This window comes from Ascidia mentula, chromosome 8, assembly GCF_947561715.1.
Source record: "Ascidia mentula chromosome 8, kaAscMent1.1, whole genome shotgun sequence".
Classification (NCBI taxonomy): Eukaryota; Metazoa; Chordata; class Ascidiacea; order Phlebobranchia; family Ascidiidae; genus Ascidia; species Ascidia mentula.
Window position 1 is genome coordinate 1,726,499 of NC_138573.1, and position 16,786 is coordinate 1,743,284.

At 38.0% G+C, this 16,786-nt stretch overlaps 2 protein-coding genes across 2 annotated transcripts; one reads left to right on the top strand and one right to left on the bottom strand.

Annotated features, from left to right (window-relative positions):
- Positions 1-245: 245 nt before the first annotated feature.
- LOC145911455 (uncharacterized) lies at positions 246-4,926 on the bottom strand. Its single transcript, XM_082998788.1, has 8 exons — positions 4,790-4,926; positions 4,268-4,387; positions 3,466-3,579; positions 2,907-3,062; positions 2,636-2,724; positions 1,669-2,143; positions 1,521-1,559; positions 246-1,298 (listed from the first exon to the last, which is right to left on the bottom strand). Exons 1-8 carry the CDS (start codon positions 4,848-4,850, stop codon positions 1,114-1,116), a joined length of 1,239 nt encoding a protein of 412 aa, XP_082854914.1. The 5' UTR covers positions 4,851-4,926; the 3' UTR covers positions 246-1,113.
- A 3,136-nt stretch (positions 4,927-8,062) lies between these two features.
- LOC145910413 (tetratricopeptide repeat protein 39C-like) lies at positions 8,063-16,697 on the top strand. Its single transcript, XM_082997532.1, has 16 exons — positions 8,063-8,258; positions 8,424-8,472; positions 8,543-8,671; positions 9,067-9,178; positions 9,465-9,568; positions 10,580-10,704; positions 11,132-11,383; positions 11,882-12,050; positions 12,192-12,285; positions 12,350-12,404; positions 12,633-12,685; positions 13,116-13,225; positions 13,542-13,665; positions 14,079-14,197; positions 14,528-14,650; positions 15,049-16,697. Exons 1-16 carry the CDS (start codon positions 8,131-8,133, stop codon positions 15,139-15,141), a joined length of 1,839 nt encoding a protein of 612 aa, XP_082853658.1. The 5' UTR covers positions 8,063-8,130; the 3' UTR covers positions 15,142-16,697.
- The last annotated feature ends 89 nt before the right edge of the window (positions 16,698-16,786 follow it).

Genomic DNA, 16,786 nt, shown 5'->3' on the forward strand with positions numbered 1-16,786 from the left:
ATATACGCAAGTAACTCGACGTCATAAACATGTTGACATCATTTGTAAACTGGCAAGCTGTGTTCAAAACGTTGCCAACCCCTGTAGGTCATGACTGATTGTCTTTACAAAGAACCTTTTGCTTTTGTCAACTTTCAGCACTAAAGCGCGACTGCTTTTGTTAGTTCGCCTGCAGATTGCGCCGCGTCACCCGACCCGAGGCGCGCGCGTTGATGTAATTCCGCGCGAAGTCAATTATATACATTTGAAAATTTTTATTCTTTGTTTTAAACAACAGGAAAATGTTGGTAAATGATGAGTTGTGATTGAAGTAAAAGACAACATGTAAGGAAAATATTACATATTTTTTTACATCAAATGTTCTTAAAAAAGCCTGACTTAAAAAATAGCATTTGTAAAAAAAAGCAAAAAGTTTGCCCTGAAATGCAGTGATTGCACATTGTATAAAATCGACAAAAACAGTGCAATGTTATGACAAGGGCAGAATCATTTGAAGCCGTGGATAATGCTATAGTGAAATTATAGATGGATTAATTAGATATTCCCCAAGGTGGTTGAACAAAGTGATAGGGTTTGTTGACAAACAAATAAATTAAAGGATTGCGGAGGGACATTGCAGCACAAACATCACAAATTTGCAAAAACAGACGTGACTACAAAAAAACAATATTAACGGATGAGTAAGAAAACGCGAAAAAAACAAAAGTTTTTGAAACATGCCAGTTTTTTGCCACTTTTATAATCAACAGTGTTGGGGAAATACAACAACTAGCCACCAAAATGTTATTTTTTGCTGGGGGACAATTGGCAACGGGCAAAAGCACAATAGCATTGGGTATGAAAGATATTTGAGGGCGGATGTTACTTTATTTTCTAATCATACTGAAGACAATTTCCATGCAATAAATTTTAACGTTATACTGAAGACGATTTCTATGTTACAAGTCGGGTACGATTTCTATGAACAACCTTTCCGGAAAAATCAAGACAATAAAATAACAAAACAAAAACGGCAGAAAAAAGAATAGGAAAAGCGGTGCAAGTTTGCTGGGAAATAAACGAACGACAAAAAATAAATACAATCGATTAAATGAAAACAGGCTTCCAAGGCCTTTAAACGTCCTCGCTCATAGCAACGGATGATGTCACTGCGGTCGTAGTGGTCCTGACGTCACGCATGGCAACCGGTTGGAATTCTCCTCTCTTATTATTACCTCTTCGACAGAGGAGGAAAATGACCAGAGCGGCAAAGAGGACAAGGATGATGACAACAGCGACTATGATCCATTTCCAAGTGTCTGAACACAAACCACAACGAGATCAAAACATAATAAAAATAATTCAAAGTGTGACGCGACAATGCTGCGACAATGCTGCGACAATCGCTAGTACTTACACATTTACGTTTAATTTTGGCACTAGAATAACTAGATCAATATAGCTGTTATCTCATAACGATGCAAACATATTTGTAAAATGCCCCAAAATAAAAGATTTATTCAAGTGATTTTAATACCTACCGGAATTCCGGTTGTTCGCTGGTACGGCCGTGGTAATTTCTGAAAGAAAAAAGAAAGAAACATGAATATTACCCAAGCAGAAGTTATTCGGATTTTCATAAAACATCATGAATTGATTCATAAACGTCAATCACACTGTGATATGTACCTGTGACAGCTGTTGTTGGATTTCCACTGGTTTCAGATTTGATTGTCGCCCGTGGGGTGGTTGTTTTGATTGGTGGCTCGGAGGATGGGCTCAATGTGCTGCTGGTAGTAGATGGTTTAGCACTGGTGGTTGTGGTTGAACTGGTTGTCGGTTTGATGGTGGTTGAACCAGTGGTGGTGGTGGTGGTCGTTTTCTTGGTTGTAGTTGGTTTCAAGGTGGTTGTGGTTGGTTCCAACGTGGTTGTTGAAGGTGCCAAGGTGGTTGCTGTGGTTGTTGTGCTGGTGTAGCCAGCCGGAATGGCTGCCATCATTTCCTGCTGAGAAATTTCGCGAAACCATATTTTCAGGTCGTCGGCGACCATGTTGTAGTTGGTCGATTTGGCCCCAAGCTGAAAAGTGGATAAAGCAGACGATGGCCTTGTGGTCGTCAAACTTGGATGGTCCGTGTAATTGGGGACAGATCCATTGATGTAAATCTGTGAAAACAAATTTCGTTCTATTCAAAAACCTTTAAAAGTTCGCACATGAGTGAAATGAAGTTTTTAATAAATCTGCTGACACAAACAAGGCTTGTTGCTTTATTAATCCACCTAACACTTTTTTTACCAAAAACTTACAGTAATTTAGAAACACAAATCACGGGTTTATTCTTAATTCTGAGAATAAAAAGACTGGCCCATACTGTTATTAACATTGTCATGTTTGAAAAATGTTTCGACAATAACTTATGCCATCATCAGTTTAAATGACGCGGTTGGTGTAGCTCCATCATTAAAAGGAGCGGACCGACGTCACAGATAAGGCTCGCGCGGGTGGTGACGTCATTTTGTTATTGGCTACTCACCACTAGAGGCGGAAATGCGCAGTAATGTGATGTCACAGAGAATAAGACAATGGATAAAGGAGGACTAGATTTTCTCAGAATTAATGAGTAGGTTACAACTAAATACTGTATGTTTATAAGATACCTTAACGCCATTTGTTGGACTCCAGGTCATTCCAATGTGGGCCCATTGCCCAATTTCCAGTTTGACCGTCGAGGCTCGGTAGAGTTCCCCTAAACATAGGCATAGGTTGCCATGAGAACGAGATAATAAACAAGAAACTTTCCTGGGCAATTGTGTTCAGGTCGTTTTTTCAATCAAACCCTTATTTTTTTACAGAGTACGTTTAGGCTGTGCGGCTTAATTTAAGATTTGAGGTTAAATCCGCAAGTCATTTGAACAATTTTTAACTTACCGTTTTTTAGACAAACAGACGCCTCCAACTTGTCACCGTACGATCGTAGGAGCATCCCCGGCTGCTTGTAGTAGCAGAATGGTGTGGTGGTTACCAGACAGTCAAAGGTACCAGTAGAGTGGATAAGAAACCAACCAGCAAGGCTAAACCCACCGTCTGCAATCCACATAAACACAAGTTAAATACTGCTTTCGTTCAGGAATTGATCTCGAAATTTTCTTCAGGCAGTTACAGTTCAAAACTCATTGTGACGCAATAGTTACGATTTTGGGCACCAGATAAAGAGCGATTCGCAAGAGAAACGCGTGTGTGATGAACAACAATCATTGTCAAGACAACGCTTTCGTCTGGCACTGCAGCGTATTTTAATCCTATGACCCTGTTTCATCGCGATATTATCAAGTAACTTCCTTATTAGTGTTTTATGGTATCTCATGACAAGGCAGGGTCGCCCCAATGCACAGGCCCTTACTTCCATATATATATTGTTTAAACTAAGGTGTCTCATCCTACTTCCCTCTCAGGCCGTTTATTGTCGGTTAAAGCTGCTACAACTTACCGGCGCCGCAAGACCACGGTTGGAGGAAGCAATTGCTTTCCTGTCTTGCTTCAGTAAACTTCACCGGGGTTCCATAAAGCTGCAGTCCGTTGCCGTACACGCCACCAGAGATACCTTAGAAGATCGATTAATTTTATAAAAAAAAACATAAATAAAGTAACAAAATATGTTTAAATTTATTCGACATTTTTTACTTTTGAACCCAATACAGAAATGCCTAAAATACCAATGATTTTCAATAAGCCCAAGTAAGTTTATTTGTTGCAAGTTATAACTGGTACTTTTACGAACGGGATAAGTCCAAAGCCAATTATGCACTGTAACAAGATATGTGCGTTGAAGACGGATACAAAAGCTATAATCAAATAATGTAATAGAAGCAGGGCAATGCTATTAAGCTTACATAACCCACAATCGCGCGAAAACTGCAACGTTGGAAAATAGTTTTCGGCTTTCTGTCCAAAAACAAATCTACCCACGTGACTAACAACGTATCCGTCAATTGTCCACGCAATTTTGCAGCACTTAAAATCCAAGCACCACTATGTACGTCACAATGCATATAACTATGACGTTGAGGACCACACAGTCCCACGCAGACGCCGACCACGAGATACTGTTCTTGGTGGTTCTATTGCGTCACAAACAGTATCAAACGAATATTACAAATTAGTTCGAAATGCGAAACGCGTGAAAGTAGCACTTCGCATACCATCCAACGCCACATCAACCGCCAATAACATTAACCGAAGACAACTCCAAATAGAAAAACACATGCGAAACAGAGGTAAACATCGCTCACCAATGCTTTTCGTGTCAGATAGATTTGCAGAATAGGTTCCGCGGTCGTCAATTGGAAGGTCAGGTTTTAAAACGTCGTTCGGCAGCTCGTCCATACTCCAGTAAACATTTGGATTTGCATCTGGCAAACAGAATAAATAGGTTAGCAACAATAAAAAAAAACGGAAACAGTGAGTGAGCAAAAAGTCGCAAGACGCGAAAACGAAGCCTTCATTCAATAACAAGCGGTCGCATAAAAGCAGCAATGCAATTGGTTACGACAGCAGTGGCTCATGATGATTCGTAATGACAAATGAACGCATGAATGGAAATCGAAACCAACAAGGAAGTCGGTCTTTTCTCTAAATCGCAGAAAAAATATTATGCGACCCAAGTATAATAAGTTTTTCTGAACATTGGTTGCAAAGAGTAGAAGAAAGTTTCCATTTATTTGAGGAAACGTGGGATTTACCTTCAACAATCGTTCAAATTCAAAACTTCTGTATTATATTCAACAATCGTTCAAATCAGAACAATGACTCACCATTCGAATTCACCAAGGTCAAGACAAGGAGGAATATCCAAAGATTGTTTCGACTCGACATGGTTTCTTGTATTCAGTACGAACTCTTTGTTTTCTTCAACAAAATCAAAATCTAACCTTTCTCACGCAATAATACAGTAAGAACTAATAATGCCACCCGCCACAGCTTAGGTTTATAACCAAGAATGGTCTTTTTTTCCATAACTGTGGCGCAACTATGTGACGTCAGTGGTGATGTACCAAGCGGGGGAGGACCGCGTGTTCGTTTTATCACACTTGTTTACCGCGTTTGCTGACAGCTTAAACGTCAAAATCCCACGAGATCCGCGCTGATGTATGTAGAAATAAATATGAACAACATACGTTTTGTTCACACTTCACTGTTTTAATGGCGCTCCACGTACGTCAAGTTATATAGTGATAGCATATCCAGCAAGAGACCCCAAGGCCTAATTCAAAGCAGTCTATATTTGGACTTTGATCGCATCACGTGTTGCAATATATAGACGTCTGTACCTGGGGCTTCTGGCTTTTTGGTATTACGTGTGATAAAAAATAGGTCTTTCGTTATCGCAATCACTTTTTTAATAAAGTATAAATAACGCGCTTGCGTAATTGCCCAAACAGACCTACAGTGGGTATATGTTCAACAAGTATACTTTTTTGGGTGCAGTGATGACAAAATGCCCACATATAAAGTCGTGTTATGCACAAGTTTAAGGTGCATGCCCGGGTAATTACCCATGGTGCATTGGAACTCCAGGCTTGCGTAAATAGTCGCAAGAGTTTGATTGACATATTGTCGCTGCGCATGTGATTGGCCATTGCGCCATAACAACAAGATCACGTGACCATAGTTTCACTTGCCGCGATTAAAGGTAAAGGTGATTGTGGTGATTATCGATGCGCTTAATTGGGCTTCGATGAAGCATTTTAATTGGTTTTCTCGCAATCGTAAAGGAATAGCAAGTCGTGTGCCCGGAAATGCAATCGTGTCTGACGCTCGCAGCTGCTGTACACGTTTTGTTTTATTCCTACACTTGTGCCTTTGACAACACAAAAACCAACTGATAACTTAGTAATGGTTGAATACCGCACAATATGTTAACGGTCAACACATCTTTATGTGAGAAAATGCCGTTCAAGGAACAGCTGTCAAAGAAAGCGGGGAAAATCCCTGTTTTGTTCCTTCAAGATTGTTTTACGTCACGTTTGCAGTATCACGCGCCAGCGCTTGTGGGCAAGAATCCAAATGAAACTACAACAAACCGAGCTTCAATTTTTGCAATCCACTTTAATATTTTGCAGATAATTAATATTTTGGTGCTACTCCGGATGTTGCACCAACGTGGTTGAAGCAGTCGCGCAATTGCATATTTTGAATAACAATGAAGAAGAGATAGCTGCTATTGTGCAACACGTCAGAAACAGCTTCGGCGAACTTTCGTGAAAAATGACTCACAACCTGTTTACTGCTCCAAACAATTGCACTGCAGCGCACAAGCGTTTTTTTGTCGCACAATTAAAGCTCGTGCAGTGACCGAAATTAATTTTCCAGACCGTTATCCATTGATATGTTAATCCGAGAGGTATTGAGACAACGTGTTGCAATGTCTGCGAAGATCCGGATATCATCAGTTGCGCAACGCTGAGTTTCCTCTGTCCTTTAAATTACCAGCTAATCATTCCTGAAGCGGATTGCGACCAAGCTCATTCACCATACAGTCACTGGGTCGGCAATGCAAAATGTTGCCATTGGCGCTGCATGCGTTTTTACCACCTATGTATTACTTGCATTATAAATCTAAATTTGGTTTTGTTAGTTGTGTTAATATGGTTTAGTTGTTGTGCATATCCAGATTTCTTCAATTTATTCAAAATAAAAAAAAAAAAAATAATAACAAAACCCAGCTAAGAGATCTTTAGCTAAGAGATCTCCAATTAAAGCTTTTCTTTGATTTTTTTTCCTGTGAGGAAAGTTTGGTAATCAAAGCTTGGCACTATAGGTTAGTTGAAGGACAACCAAAGCATTCCCCTGCATGTGAACCAATCATGTAGTGGCCTTGGGAAAAACGCGCTCGTGCATTTTTTCCCCGTGCATGTGTTTTGGGTTGGCAAAACTTGGGTTGGCGGAAACATAATGCAACCGAAAATCTAAAAGTTGACCGAAAAATTAAACGTCGTTCATATACAAATAACCAAACTGTATTCTGCATGGACGTTGTTCAGTAATAGGCTATATGAACTCATGGATAAAGGAAATTTTATTCACGAAAAATCACCAAAAAAAAAATAATTTATTGGTGTCTTTTTGGATAACTTGACGTCAACTAACATAAATGACGAAAATAAAAGAAACTTATTTTTGGAAGTTACGTCGCAATCTATTTGCTCTTGTGCCGAGGATATTTTGTGGTGGTACGCACAGATTTTGGAAAAGAACGTGGTCAAACGTCAGTGCGGATGATCTTACAGACACATATTTTAACGTACAAAATGTTCAAGTACCACTTCAAATTTACCTCACATTACTTACTTTAACTAAACACATCTATAAAATCTTTTACCTAAACGCAGTGAATCTCTTTTACCCCAACAAAATCCATCGAAATTGTGCAGAAATGCAGCAAACCATCTGCAAATTCGGTATCTGATTACCTGTTGTGACGATCGTCACGCTTCGATAAGCAGTTGGATACGGTTGGAGGCACATGACACCGCAACTTCATAATTTTTGTTTTCATTCATGTACGTACGTACGTGGCAAAGCAACTGATTTTTGAAGTTTTTTTCTCCAAATTTGGAACATGTATGGTTTTCTGATGGTTTAATTGCTTTTGTTATTACCTATATATGATTGCAAAATGACGCTATGTCGGTCCCTAGACCTTTAGGGCAGTGCTAAATTGACTAAATAGTGCAAATTAATAGATTCACGAAACTTATATTATGAGGTAGAAACTATACAGAGACGTTTTTTGTCAAATGCTGGGATTCCCTTTGTGTTATTCAAGTAGATAGGTTACTGAATATGCACGGTTTACCATTAAGCATAGGATATAGCACTTTGGTTGTTGGGAAGGGAAGTGGATGTTTGGCCAACAACAGAGCATAAATTATGTATGTGCGACTTTTGTGCTGTACCCTTGAATCAATGACCACTTAATTTTAGTCAACTTCTGTGGATTAAAAGCTTGTGGTCTTAAAACCAGTGTGTCTTATACAATGTATTGTGTAGTGCAATTTTTAAATACTGCTTATATTCTCAGATTGTAATCTGTGTAATTTGGAAATTATGTAACATTTTGTGATTCTGTAAAATACAACAAGATTTAAACAAGATGGCAAGCGGAGCACCACAGATCCAGCTCCCCCCTGACTTCGACGACCATACTTTGGCATTGGAAGGAGTCACGTTAATTCTAAACAATGGTTTTAATGAAGCTGAAGTACTTTTTAACAAATTCAGGTATAAGAAACCAAGTCCAAAAAAATTAATAAATGTTGCGTCTAAAAGGTTTTTGATTCTATTTTATCAGTTTTTCATGTGATATACTTTAAGGCAGTGTTATGCATATGCAAGGTTTGTCGTTGTTTTGTAATATTTTCTGTACGTGCATATGTAATTTTTCAGAGAGAGCAGTCCTTTAATGAGTGCGGGGGCAAGCTTTGTGTGTTTCATGGTAAGTTAGCTGTGGTTTGATTATCCACAAAAAAACTGGCTTGTTTTTTAACAAACTTAATATGTTACAGAGAGGTCTCATGTCATTTGAAGAAGAGAAACTAGAAAAGGCTATCGTTGCACTAAAAGCAACTCAGAAACTGTGCAACTCTGCTGAAGAGGATCTGATTGATTTGTTCAAGAAAAAATTTAAGAAGAAGGTAAATTAGTAATATATATATACATATTAATGTCTGTATTTGTAAATGCTTGTATAATAACTGGAACGATTGAAAGGTGGGATTTTCAAAGCCTAAATTTCCACCTGAACTGCATCATATTCTACCTAGCAATCAGTATATTGCAACATAAGCAATGTATTGTCCTACATAATTACACAGCATGTTGAGTAATAGAAGGCTTTGTCTTCGCCCCATGGGAATTAGCAGTTGCCAATGTCAATTTATATATCCCTTTATTTTATAGGTTCTTATAACTAACGATTGACATTTCCATTTAATATGCATGTTTTCATTTGATATTGATGGAATGTAGCATCCCAATTCCTGGATGTTGTGTATTTGTAATGCAAATGATGCCATATACATTCTTGTAGGGCCCCGTCAAACCACCATTGACAAGAGCACAAATTTTACAAAGGAGAGTGATCGTGGCTGATTCTTACCTGTATATCGCGCTCATACATTTCATAAAACAAGATCTTACAGGTAGACCTATTTGGATTTAATAGTTTTTTGTTTAAACTTTAAGTTTGATGAAGTGACCCCTTATGAAATATCAGCAAAAAAAATTGTTTTTCATAATGCTACAACAAATTGCTTCAACAAATTCTTGTGATATTTACAAACATTTAGTATTTTGTGTGTCATTAATGAGTGCAATAATTCTCCTGCTAACATTTGTGTTGGTCACTGACTTCAAAACCTAACCTTAGCCAAATGAAAAATAAAATTTTCTCAGTAGCATGTTTTTTGATAACTTACTGTGTGGCAGGTTACATCAAGGGGGGATGGAATTTACGGAAAGCATGGAAAATATATGAGAAATGCTACCAACAGATTGGTGACATTTTATCTGCCAGACACCTTCATTGTATGGTGAGAAGTTTGTGTACACAGTGTATTGGGTTTGCCATGGCTTTATGTGGGCGGTTATTGTGATCTGTTGTTCTCACCCTTTTAGAATGTGCTTTTAATTCTTGGATAGTTAGTTTCTCTAATTTCACCCATGTAAATGTGGGGATGGCATTGTTACCATTTACAGTGAGACTTTCTGGTTCAGTGATGGTCACGTCACATACAGTATATCATATATCAGTTTTTATGTAGTGATGCAATAGAATAAAAAACACAATCCTTTTCCACAAACTTCATGCTTAAAACAATGACAACGCAACAATGACAATACTATTGTAACAACTGTAACTGATAGTTTTTTGGAAATGTCCAATTCAATATTAGGAAATGATTTATATGTGACTGAACTTGTCATTATTTCCAGGTGGCCCAAGTAAGGAACACAGCTGTAGATGTAAACCATAGCATATGGACATGTAACACCCACAATTTTAAATTTATGCCAATGTTAAGCGATCAGCTAAGGGTCCATTCTTGAATTAAGCTCACCTCAACATCCTCTCAAATAATCAATAGTTTCCATTTAGCCAATACTACTTCATTGTGATTATTGATAGGGTGCCTAATTGTCCAAATGGACCAGTACAGGAGAAAACCTAACCGGCTTAGTATAACACAGGTTAAATGGAGTTTGAAATGGCCACATTTCCCCATCAACGTGCTTCAATTCACTGCCATGTTGCAGATATTCTAAGAAAACAGAAGCAAAATTTCACTGGTTTTCATATCCGTTTGCACTGTAACCAGATTTTAGACAATAGTGTATATATATATATAAAGACAGTTTCAAAATTTCTGCTTTTTTCTGGCAATTGTGTTCACACAAAATTTTTCTTTTGGGTTGTAAACCAAAAGTGTAGTTGACTGCAAATCTATTAATTTACGGTTCATCCCATCCACATAATTCTGGTGCAGCAATGACATTTGTTTAACTTGTGCCGGAGCTCCCAAACCAATTTCAGTCTTTCACAGGAACCGACTACAGTTGGATTTGTTAACGGATCTTCTGGAAACAGCAATCTTACCGTCGAGGACCTAAAACTAAGCGGATCCACATCTAGCCTGAATTCAAATGGCAGTAACGGCTCAAGCGACATGTAAGTGGTGTGTTTTAATAGAATTTGTCATGGCACAATGCATGTTTTTTTGTTAAAAAATGTATGACGCATCAAACTCACAGCAAAATAGTTGCGATTAAAAACATGAGTGAATTGCGTATGCCTTATTAGAGGAAACATGCCTACTCATATTCTCACAGCTGTTAATGTCATTAGGTGCATTTGTGTTTGGTTATAAAGCTGTGGGCAATTTAAATACTAAAAGAAGATAATTGTTCCTCACTTTAAGCAATGTTAGATACAAATCTTGCATATATCCATGTTTCATCCACCTTACTTTAAATTAGTGCTTTAAAAAGTAAGGTGTTTTGTGTAAGTAGTTGATATAAAAAGCACAATATTAAAATTAATATCATAAATCGCAAAACTACCAAACAGATTTGTTGTATTATCTTTATCATTACAGGGTTGATGAGCTCACGACAGATTTCAAGGCTTTCACTGCAGACGATATGAAGGAAACTTCAGACGATATGCTTTTGCGACTCTATGGTTCAGTTTGTTTTGGTTATGGTGCTTTTAATCTTTGTGTTTCCTTGGTCCCTCAAAACCTCCTGCGACTCGTAAATATGATGGGGTTTTGTGGCGATCGCAAGGTGGGCGTCAAGTCACTCGAAGTTGCCTGCAACAGCAGGGATATGAAGGCACCAATGGCAATGTGAGCATTTTTGATTTGTCCATCATGAAAATATGGTGTAATTTATAACAAGTTTTGCCTGCAAAGTTGCTTTGTGTATATCAGTGCTTCCCAACCTTTTTCAGTTCGCGACCCACTTTTAATGCAAGTTTTAATGTGCGACCCACAAGGACATATGACCAAACGAATGAAAAACAATTATAATGCAATAATTTCGTGGTCTAATAAAAAACTGTAACATTTAGAAATGCTTCGCGACCCACCTGAAATAGCTTCGCGACCCACTGGTTGGGAAGCACTAGTGTATATGAATATACTATTTTAGGTGTGTTGCTTTTTGCATTGTTTTTGAGCAACGATGAATAAATATCCAAGGAGCAAATAGAAATACGTCATAATATCGACAAGCCTGATAAGACTGTTTTACAAATTTATTGTAAATATTTATATATTACTTTCCTATTTGAGTGATGTTGACCTTGTTTATCAGAACTTTTAACACAATTCATTTTAAAATAGGTTGTGCCTTCTGTGGTACCATACCGTGGTCAGACCATTCTTTGCCGTTGACGGCGATTCACTGGAAGCTGGACTTCCAGAAGCAGAACAACTTCTCGAGGAAAACGAAAAAAAATATCCAACCTCATCATTAGTTTTGTTCTTCAAAGGACGGGTCCTAAGGTGCAAGGTACAGAATTGGGAGTGTTTGTAATTTGTTGGATTATTTAGGTATATTTTGTTGGATTGAGTTTGCCTGACATGTTTACATTGCAGTACATTTGTGGCTGTACAGTGTTGTCTGTTACGTCATAAAATATATGATTTTCAGTGTAACATCAACGGGGCATTGATAGCTTTGCAAGAATCCTACGACCAAGCGGCAGAACAGCGAGAATTGCAACTTCTTTGTGCATATGAGATAGGTACAAGAATTAGCGGTCTTGTACCATTGTTTACGTCACATAAAACTCTTTGTTCGATCCACAGGCTGGTGCTGTATTATGCAAATGGACTGGGAACGTGCTTTGAGCAATATAATAAGGTAAAATCACCTTTCTTACTTGTTAAATATAATCCAGTATACTGTCGTACGTAACCAACTTATTTTAGTGGTTCCCTACCGTCCACTCGTAATTTTAAGGCCTCCATATTAGACATGACAAATTTTCATCAGTCTCTGTACCAAGAACCACTGACTAACACCGTCGTCGTTTGTGATTATGACGTAACAGTATGGTATTTTGCCAGCTAAGTTGGTTTCTGTTCAAAGGTTGAAGGAAGAGTCCAAGTGGTCGGTCTGTTACTACGCCTACCTCACAGCACGTGAGTCTTGCTCAGTATAAAAACGAAAACATTCCACCTCCCTTTATTTCCTCATAAGAATGCGCGTTTGTTCAAGTTAAAAGTGATTCCTGGGACTGGCCTAGATTGCTGCTAAATCACATGTGCTATTAATTCTAATCATTGCGATTACTTTTATTTGTTGCTTTTAGAATACTGATGATGCCGTATTGGTGAAATATATATTTATAAAACAATATCGATTGATTGGATGATTTAGCAGCAATCTAGGCCAGTCCTAGGAATCACTTTTTGCAAGAATCAAAACCAACCCGAGTTGTCAGTGGAAGATCTATGCTTTTCATAATCATTTCTTTTTGTTCAAGTTTAACCGCCATGACTATCGCAACACCCTAAACAAAGCTCTCCGCAAGTTCGTTTTTAAGTAAAAACATATTTTTTTCCTTTGCAGTGCTGCATGGAGTTATCGGCAACTTAAAAGAATGCCAAGAGTTGATGGGGGAAGTCCCCAAACTGATGAAGCGCAAGAACAACCAATTGGAAGTTTACGTCGTGAGAAAAGTGAGTGTGCTGTCTTGGCGAATGTTTCGCGATCATGTGCTGGGATTACTGCCATCGCTGTTATATTAATTAAAATAGCGAACGGCTGTATATATCTTTCACTGTCACACTAGACAAAACCGTGATATTCTAAAAGCGGCACATTTAAAAATAGAGCTATGCTGATATAATACATGTATTGTGTAGCAACAATACTACATGGAACAACTACAGGCAGCTAAAATTACATCATCATTAAAATTACATTTTCATAGCGTCCTGCATGCTGTTATACGGCTGCTGGCTTACTTAATGCGCTATTCTGTTCCTTTTTTAGGCAAAGGTATTCCAGAAGATTCCGCCCAGTCATGACCACGTGACCTTGCTGTTGTTTGAAATCGTCTACTTGTGGAGGGCCTTCCCCAACTGCGAGAAGGCGAGCTTGGAGAAAATGATGACAGGTTTGCTTTTTCTTTTTTCATGAAACAAATCAAATTGAAGTAATTTTTAAATTTGATACGTTTAATCTGGTAGTTTGGTAGGTATACGGGAATTTCTAGATAATACCAACGTAAAAATTTGGTTTGCAAACTATGTTTTTGTACAAATGTAAATGAAAAATGGTGAGTGTAGTTTTGTCCATATCGCAGTGTTTGGCGAAAAATACATCAAAAAGCAATGACTAAATCCTACCGTGCAATGCGCTACCCTTCCAAACCGGTTTAATTTTTTGGCAAAAACTTTTGAATTGCCCCAAGCCAGTAAATGACCTGATGCTGACTCATCACCCGCCGCACAAAATGCTGACTCACGCACCTCCGTCCTTTTCAGCTTGCGTAGTCATTGCGGTTAAATGGAAGTGAATTTTTTGCAGTGTGCCAAAACGTAAACGACCCCTGTCTAATCGGGCTGAAGCATTTGTTGATGGGTTCAATACACAAAACTCTTGGTGACGTAACAAACGCAATGAACTGCTTTCAGCAGGCCTTTCAGGTGAATGTTTGCATGTTTTGTGAAAGTTGTACTGGTTTTTATACAACAAAAGTCTAGGAACATTTAGGTATCATAAAGTGTTTTGTTATAAATTACTTTTGTTAGAAACATGAAATGAATATGTTGCATTTGACGAGCATAACGCACTGTCCAATTTTATGCCTGTTATATGCAAAATCCAACACCACATTGAGTATTTTAAAACACAATTTTAGCTTGGTCGAGTAAAAGGTACAATATATTACTTTGTTGACAATGCGTTGGCAGACATTATAATAAGACCCATAACTTTTTGGAATTTACAATATATTATAAAGCCTTTTTCGCCAGGTTTCTGAACGTGATTTGGAAGATGGTCACTTTGCACCTTTCGCTTGCTACGAACTCGCAACCACTCTCATCGAATCTACCGATTGCCAATCGAGAGGTTTTAATCTTCTCAAACATTGCAAGGTCGGTTAAGTTTAGGATATTAACTTGTTTTGTGCTTCCCAATCTACTGCTAACAAGATAGTAGCCTAAATCAATTAAAAACTTTCGCAAACATGTTTCAAGGTCTAATGTTGTTTCTACCGTTTTCTTGTGATGCCGAATTTTTTGGCAATAGATTGCCATTTAAACAGACAATTATTCTGACCCACAAAATTTGCAAGAACTTTGTATAAAAACCAGGCTATTATATGACAATTAGGTTCGCACCTAATGATCTTGGTACGATAGCTGTGATCCCCAAGTAAGGACCCCTGCGCAGTGGGCGATCCTGTCTTGTCATGCATGAAACATTGCTGTGTATTATATGATGTTGAAAAAACACAAATTGTCACAAACAAACCAAATTGTTTCATCAACAGGAAAACTACGCCGGTTACGATTTTGAAAATCGCCTCCAAATGAGGATTCACGCCACCGAGTTAAGGTTGAAGGGCGAAGGAAAGACCCAATGAGCGTTCTCAACATGTCTGTCAGAAGCAGTCTCTAAATGTGGTCCAACAGAAGAACACAAGAAATATAAATGCATATAGTGACGCCACAGTTAAGTAATCCAGTCCACTAAGATGTGGTTGCACGTAAGCACTTCTTGCGAAGCAACCTCAAATAAAGCCATGATAGAAACAGCCATGGCTGTCGCAGCCTCATAAATATGTGGTGCTTTACCAAACCATGATTCTTCCGTCTCTTAAATCGAGTGGTTTTGTCGTATCCAAGTTGTAAAGTTTCATGGCAAAGTATTTTTTAAGATGTGCTTTGATGGCGTGTGCGCAGTTCTTTTGTATTGGCAAAGTGCAAGTGATCTGAGCATTTACAGGGTATCGGTGAAGCAATTATTTTAAATTCTTTGTTAAGTTTTGTTAAGCGTTTGAAGAGAACTTCATGGTAATAATGTGGCCAAGTTTAAAAAAGTTGTGCGACTTGTTTTGACAAATTTTGGTTCTTAACTTATTTATTATTCGACGGATAGAATGAACGACAGTTTGCTTTATGTGAATAAAGTTTAATTTGTTAAGCCCCGCTTAAAGAGACAATGCAATATGTTGTTTTGTATAACGTACATCTTCTATTGTACTTGCTTTGTAGAGTAATCAATGCGTAGTTGCGATTCCTTTCTGTGTTGTGTCTGAATATATGACTGTGAATCCATCTGATCCCTTCCCCGTTTAGATCACCATTCTACCAATGCTTCTTACCGCTTTTATCCCAAAAAAATTGGAAAATGCATCTGAATTGTTCACTAACGCATAAAAAAGCTGTCTCATTACTATTTTGTAAATTTTTTCGGTCACCTCAATATCCAGTTTGGAAAACAGTTATCTAGCCATGCAGCTAGTGTACCATATGACGTGATATATTATCTACAAAACTATACCAGCGCCAAACTTATTGGAAAACGATGGGCACTCTATGTGCATGAAGCAGGCATAGCGTTTTTCGCATATGGACATTTTTTCTGTGTACGACCCCTACTGAGTTCTTTCGTTTTATCGTTATTTGCACATGTTTCTTACTGTTGCTTTCGTTGCATATAAAAGTCATAACCGTACGTAGATATGCTGTAGACGTCACTTTCTTTTCAGAAACGCGCTTTATATGCAGAGAAGGAACTTTGTGCTGTGTACATTGCGGCTTATTTTGTCTTCTGTGTTATCATAAACTTTATACATTTAAGTGCGTTTCTTTGTCCCATAATGTTGTTTGTATAAGTATGTATATAAGGCAGATTTTTTATATCCCTTTGGAAGGAAATACTGACAGTATAAAAAATGTAATGAAACAAACCACTTGTTGTATGGTTTAATATTATGCATACTCTCCAAGATTTTTAATTCTTTTTCACTTTGGGAAATGCACAACACCAGAAAGAAGCGTGTTTTTGTTGCAAACGTAGATCAACGATCCACATTCTTCTACTTCAACTATTTTACTATGAGTTACCCTGTTGGAGTATGCTTTTTAATTTTATTGGGTGTTTTGTCTTCTGTAGCAGTGCTGATTGCGAAAAAATACACAGTAAAGTCAAAACAGTTGCTGTGCTCTGCGGGACTGGGAAACAGATGGCAAAGGTGCAAAAAAGTAGGACTTTTAAACACTTTT

Bases quoted from the DNA above. Each gene is read 5' to 3' on its own strand.
- LOC145910413 (XM_082997532.1), top strand. From the start codon at position 8,131: ATGGCAAGCGGAGCACCACAGATCCAGCTCCCCCCTGACTTCGACGAC. The intron at 9,179-9,464 runs GTAGACCTATTT...ACTGTGTGGCAG, and splicing joins CATAAAACAAGATCTTACAG to GTTACATCAAGGGGGGATGG. The intron at 11,384-11,881 runs GTGAGCATTTTT...ATTTTAAAATAG, and splicing joins ATGAAGGCACCAATGGCAAT to GTTGTGCCTTCTGTGGTACC.
- LOC145911455 (XM_082998788.1), bottom strand. From the start codon at position 4,850: ATGTCGAGTCGAAACAATCTTTGGATATTCCTCCTTGTCTTGACCTTG. The intron at 3,063-3,465 runs GTAAGTTGTAGC...TGTGGATTGCAG, and splicing joins ACCGTGGTCTTGCGGCGCCG to ACGGTGGGTTTAGCCTTGCT. The intron at 2,725-2,906 runs GTAAGTTAAAAA...GCCTATGTTTAG, and splicing joins GTCTGTTTGTCTAAAAAACG to GGGAACTCTACCGAGCCTCG.